The 6640-nt window shown below is 35.3% G+C and overlaps 1 protein-coding gene across 1 annotated transcript; it reads right to left on the bottom strand.

The window, feature by feature from the left end:
- Positions 1–3992: 3992 nt before the first annotated feature.
- Positions 3993–4670, bottom strand: LOC131857586 (uncharacterized). The gene has a single exon (XM_059210272.1). It carries the CDS (start codon positions 4668–4670, stop codon positions 3993–3995), a length of 678 nt encoding a protein of 225 aa, XP_059066255.1.
- Positions 4671–6640: the final 1970 nt, after the last annotated feature.

The raw sequence follows: 6640 nt of genomic DNA, 5'->3' as shown, positions 1-6640 counted from the left end.
CCAAGAAACCTACAAATAAATCATAAGGCTTGACCATGGAGTGCTCACCTCCTAGCCTAGGCTTACCAGAAGCCACCCCCGAGCTTGGAGAACCAAGCACTAGACAGGTTACATACATGCAAATACAACAAGCAAGAGAAAAACACACAACAACACTTTCCCAACCAAGGCTACACTTTATCAGAAAACGTGATGATTTTACATGGGTGGTAGTGGACCAAATACCCTGAAGAGACTGGAAGAATAGTAGATCACAAAGCCACCTCATGGCAAACAAAGATATATCACAAGTTCATTAGCCCCCCATCATTATGCCCCCCAAGGCATCCATGCCATACTTTCCCTCCTTATGACCCCCAAATGCATACACAAGGCTATGCAACAAGGGTCACATATACACCCTTTGAGTTTGCTCTCATAATAAGAGCCTCTCACTTGAGGGCTGTCAAACTCCTACCACCCGGAAGACCATCCTACTCTCCCAAGAGTAGAAGGCCTTGGTTACTCCCAAATCACAAGAAATGCATAAAAGAAATAACAGATAGGTCACATAATAATTTTCACCAAAGGAAAATACAAGAAACCAACTTTTACATACAAGCACTCTTTCTAACATAAACATGCAAAATGAAAAGGAGAAGATAAATCCAACCTTCAATCTGCCCAAAGGTTTGCTAGAGCTAGTTTGAGGATGAGTAGCCCAATTCCACCATTCTTCCTTCTACACTTAGCCAAAATTCTATCCCAAAACTATTCTTCTTTCCAAAATTGCATGATCTCCAAAAATGGAGAGTGGGTGATTACCCACAAAGTCTCCAATCCTTTCCTAAAAAGACCTCAATGAGAGTTCTCACAGGTTACTAAAACTGAAAAGGAAAAAGCAATAAAAAAGTGGAAAAGGATCTCACATCAAAAGGGAAGGTTATCTAACCTAGATGGCACCTTCTAATTTTGAATTTTCGCTCACCTTAGGAAACTCACTTTTTAAGGTGACTAAATAGTCACATGGGAGTAGACACATGCCTAAAAATGCTCCTAACCCATTGGTATACCTTATGGACTTTAGGAAACACCTTTAAACTACCCCTAGGAGTCCATTTGACCCCTTATAAACTCATCTAAAGTTAAATTTCGGTTCAAACCTATGTTGACCACTCCAAAGACTCTCTACCCAAGGAAAATTTTAGAACCACATTCCAATGTTTGAAAAAGCTATAGTTGCACAACTCCCTCCAAGAGGCAAGTCAAAAATCAAGACATAAATCAACACATGTGTCAAGTGACACAATAAAATACTATACAAAATTACACATAAATTTTATCTCTTGTTGGATTTACACAAATTAATAATTCAATTTAACACACATGCAACATTTACTTTGACAAATAAAATATGATACATACGGGGTGTTGTCTCTCCAAATAGACAACCCCTGGCTTTACGAACGTACATAGGTATAGGTTTGGTTCTCCATAATGTTTCCATGGTCACATGGATAATTTTCCTGTGCATCTCAATTACACATTAGTAATTCCAAATAACCTCATATAATATTAAACACATGAATAAGAATACACATCAAACACTCTGCATACAATTTACATTTAAACAAATCAATATATCTTATATCCAAATAAATCCACATAAGCAATTATCATAATCCTCCTAGTTTTGATCCATACATAAGATGTGCATCCTATTTCTATCATCATAGTAAAGTCATACAAATCCAATAATGTCATACATCATCTCAAAGTTATCCTATTCTAGAATCATATAAAGTTATTTATCCATAACACATCAAAATGTACATCTCAACGTGAAATGATTCTGTAACCTGGTTCAATTATTTTTCTCACCAATTGATCCATCTAACACAGCCCATCCTATTGAATTATAGCATTTATTAGTAAGGTCAACCATGGTCAGCTAAGTTAACCGGAGCTTGATTGGGGAGGGTCTCTACAGAAGCAACTTCAGGATTCTAGAGGTTAGAACCTTAGAGATAATCTTGTATAGAGAGTTGCATAGGCTTATAGGTTTGAAAAGATCCATGGAATCGGCTCCCATCTTTTTGGGGATAAGAGCAATAAAAGTGTCATTTATCTCTTTCAAAATTATTCTAGCACCAAAGAATTCTTTCACAACTTTGGGAACATCATCTCCAACAATATGCCAATACATTTGCAAAAAGAACATGGGAAAACCATCCGGGCCTGGCACCTTGTTACCTTCAAAGGAGTTGATAGCTTTTAGAATCTCATCATTGGAAGGGATAGCAATTAGGTAAGAGTTCTAATCAGCCTCCAGGATAGTTGGAATACAATCCATTAGGTTCTTTTGAGACTGTAGATCCAAATTCTCATCCTTAGCAAGGAGATTGGAGAAGAACTCCATGGTAACCTTTCTCATAGATTCTTCATCTTCAACACTTCCACCATTAACTTTAATCTGTGCTATCCTATTAATGACCTTATGTTTTAAAGTGGACATATGAGAGTATTTAGTGTTTTTGTCCCCTTCCTTCAACCATGCATTTCTAGACCTTTGTTTCCAAAAAGTTTCTTCTTTTGCAATTATATCATGATATCTCATAAGAATTTTATCTTCAACTTCTCTTGAAGTATTAGTATACCATTATTCTGAATCTCATCCTGAATATCTTTAAGCTCTAAAAGAATAGTAGCTTTCAAAGCAAATATATTCTAGAAGCATTCCTTATTCCACCTTTTAACATTTTATTTTACATACTTCAACTTTTTGACCACTTTATACATAGCATTACCTTCAATTTTGGCCTACCACCATTCCTTGATTTTGCTTTCCATATCTGGGTGTTTAGTCCACATTCTCTCAAATCTGTAAGGGAAGTGTCTTCTTCTATTCTTGGCATTAGCCGTGAGGGATATAGGATAGTGATCCGATCCTGCCCTTATGTGAGAAGATAAAGAACAAAAGTAAAGATTAAACCAATCCAGAGAGATAAGAGCTATATCAAGTCTGACCTGAATTAAGTCCTCACCGCTCCTTCTATTAGTCCAAGTGTATTTAACTCCTTGCAAATCTAGGTCATGGAGTGCATTATTATTGATAAAGTCCATTAAATCCAATCTTCTATCCAGATTGGTTTGGCTCCCTCCCTTTCTCTCATTTTCCTTCAAAGGGGTATTGAAGTCCCTCATAATCATCCAACCATCTTCAACAAACCTACTTCTTAACAAGGTTAATTTTTTCCAAAAATCACTTCTACCAGTCTTAGTGTTAGGAGCATACACATTAGTTAAGACCCATGAGGTTCTATCTTTCAAATGCTTAAATCTGATACAAGCCAGATTGTTGTCCTTAATCAACACTTCTCCCTCTACAGTGTTTTTATTCCAGAAAGTAACAATACCTCTCGAGGCACCTTCTGAACTCCCACCGCTAACTCCTCCATTACTAAACATTTTCAATCCCTCTACCTTATCTTTTGACATTTTGGTTCCTTGAATCAAACAAATATCTAAGTTTTTGTCTCTAATCATAATTTTTATTAAATCATGTTTGTGAGGATTATTCAATCCTCGAATATTCCAAGAGATGATCTTCATGGTTTTTTAGAAATACCTGTCTCAAAGATGGTTCTTTGAGTCCCATCTGCTATGTTATTGCTTTTTTCCATAGTCCTCTTCTTTGCATTTGAATATCTTCCTGGAGAAGTATGCTGAGCTCCCACATCCCCAAGTCTGCTTTTGGTATTTCTGGTTGATGTACTATTGTTGTTGTTGTTGTTGCTGTTCTTTTTTTTGTTCTTAATCTTTCTTTTATCCTCCATTACTTCTTCTTCTTCCTGCTTTGATTCACTCTTTCCCAGTGCCTTTTTGATGTCTTCCTCATCTCCCCATTTTGGCTCATTTTCCTCTAGAAAGATCAACTTTACCCTAGCTGGAGAGACTAATGAAATCTCAAACAACCCTTGATCTAGGATGTTATCAGGTTGTGCATCTTGGATCTAGTCTACTCCCTTATCTGACTCAAATGAATTAGATACTAAATTAAAATTGTCTCCTTCCTTTTTATTGTCTTTGGATTGATTATCTCCCTTTTTCTTTTGACCATTATTTCTCTTCTCACTATTGTCTGAATTTTGATCTATCTTATCCTTTTCCTTTTCCTCTTTTTGGCTAATGACTTGTGACTCTCTTTCTCCATCATCCGAATCCTTTCCATTCTGCTCCTTTTCCTGATGGGCAGCATTTTCATTATCTCCTTTCTTCGTTTCATTTCCCAACTCTTTGACTAACACTTCCTCTGTCCTTCCAACCTGAGATTGTTTTTCCTGATCCAGACCATTAGAATGTGAAGCTTTCAAAGAGTTGTCCACCTTTTTCCATACTTTAGTTTGGGATTGAGATTTGACCACATTACCTGGGCATTTTTTATCCCAGTGTCCTACTTTCTTACAGTGAAAGCATCCAAAAGGGATTGTTTCGTAAACAATATTCTGCTTCCATTTGCCAAGCTTTGATTCTATCTCTATTTCCTCTGGCATATCCATTTCGGGCCCAACTCCTACGCATATTCTGGCATAAATAAGTCTTCTTCTAGATGTCGTGACTGGATCAAATCCAATAAGCTCCCCAAAGGCATTGGCTATTCCTGTAAACACATCTTCCTCCCAATATTCCATTGGGAGTCCAGGTAACTTTATCCAAACTGGAACTTGGACCACAAAATTTTTTTCTCTTCCTACATTAGGGTACCATTTTTAGATATACATTAAATATTTGCCTATCACCCATGTACCATTGCAAAGGATGTTCCTACGGTCCTCCTCACAAGATAAAGAAAAGGATAATCATCCTTTGTTCATCACAACCACATCCACCTGACCTTTCAAGTTCCATTTCCTCTTAACAAACCCACAAACGACCTCAATGTTCGGTCTCATCCCATAAAACTTGCCAATCAAGGTATTTTCCATTCAAGCAATGTTATGATCTATAATTTGGTCAGGAATAGAAATGGTGAACTTAGCCTGAGACACATTTGAAGTATTTTTGATGGGGGGCAAGGATGACTTACCTTTAGGTTTGACCCCAAACAAAGAGGACCATTTACCAATGCATCCAATCAATCTGGGTCCCCCCCTTAGATCACATTAATTCAACAGGTTCTCGAGATCCTTCCCATTAGATTCTTTTCCTTCTACTATGTCCTCTGAACTGCTTGATGCATGCTATCTTGAAACTGCTTCAGGTTTACCACCTCCCAAGTTTGAATTTTGAACCTGATCATTCCCCTTACCTCCTGCTATCTGCTCCTCACATGATCTGGGTCCCCTGAGTCCAAAGGAACATTGGGTTCCTTACCATCTGAACTCTCCCCTTCTATAGGGCTCCCTGAATCTCCTTCTACATTCGGTCCTGCTATTGAACCAGTGCTCTTGCCCAAAAAAAAATGAATTTTGGGCCCGTCCACTCCCCTTCTCCTCCCCGCTCTCCATTTTTTGCAACATTACTTAGTGTTATGTATGATAGTTAATATCCAACAATTAAACATTAAATGTAAGGTAAATGCTATCACTACTAATAAATAAAAATGCAAACATATTAAAAGAATAGTATAAATATAAAATTTTATAATAAAAAATATATTTAATAATCTATATTATTTTAAATTACATAATTAAATTAAATATGTTATGTAATAATAAATAAATATATTCAATTTTAGTAACAAATTTAATTTAACAAACATAGTAAACAATTTAAATGATACATCATAAAATATGATATAATATATCTATAATTTATTAACTATTAATATACTTATTGTTAAATAAGAATTAAATTTAATATAAATAAAATATAATTTTATGTTAGAACTTGTATTCATCTATCTATCATAGGTTTGTTGTGAGAGTTGTGTTTGAAGTTGTTGCAGAAAGGGTCTTTTTACCATGTATTATTAACTAGCACTTGCACCAAAAGGAGGTGCAAGAGTTACACCGATAGTAAAATATATGATAAATAATATATTAGAGGGTACAAATCGAAGAATGTTAGAACTAAATTTAATAGTCATAATATTTTTTTATGCCATAATAAAAATTAATCAACAGTTGAGATCCACCTCAACTATAACCTAATGATTACTATAGTCGTAAATAAAATATTTTAAAAAAATTATAATTGAACCCTATACCTAACTAACATTAACCATAAATCAACCCTAATCCTAGCCACATCTCTAATTCTAATTCTAATTTTACCTGTAACCCTAACCATATCCTAATTAGACCCTAGCCCTAATCCCAACCCTAATTGAACCCTATGCTTAAATTTGACTAGACCAAAAGACTTTAAACCTTACTAAAACCTCAACTAAGTAAAAATATAACCTTAAACCTAACCCTAACCTAACCTTAGTGCTAACCCTAATTAAATTTGAATGCTAACCCTAACCCTAACCATAACCCTACTTGAATTGTAATCATAATTTAACTCTAAACCTAACCTTAATTTCAAGATTTCTACTATAATTGTAATTGAAGCCTAACCCTATCTAAATCATAGCCCTAACCATAATCCTAACCATAATTTAACATTAACTATAAATCAAATATTTCTTGTATAACCCTAATTAAACCCTAACCTT

Source organism: Cryptomeria japonica, chromosome 1, assembly GCF_030272615.1.
Source record: "Cryptomeria japonica chromosome 1, Sugi_1.0, whole genome shotgun sequence".
Taxonomy (NCBI): domain Eukaryota; kingdom Viridiplantae; phylum Streptophyta; class Pinopsida; order Cupressales; family Cupressaceae; genus Cryptomeria; species Cryptomeria japonica.
This window is presented reverse-complemented; position numbering and strand designations above follow the sequence as displayed.

What these genes read in the sequence shown, in the direction of transcription:
- LOC131857586 (XM_059210272.1), bottom strand. Translation starts at nt 4,670, where the DNA reads ATGGAATATTGGGAGGAAGATGTGTTTACAGGAATAGCCAATGCCTTT.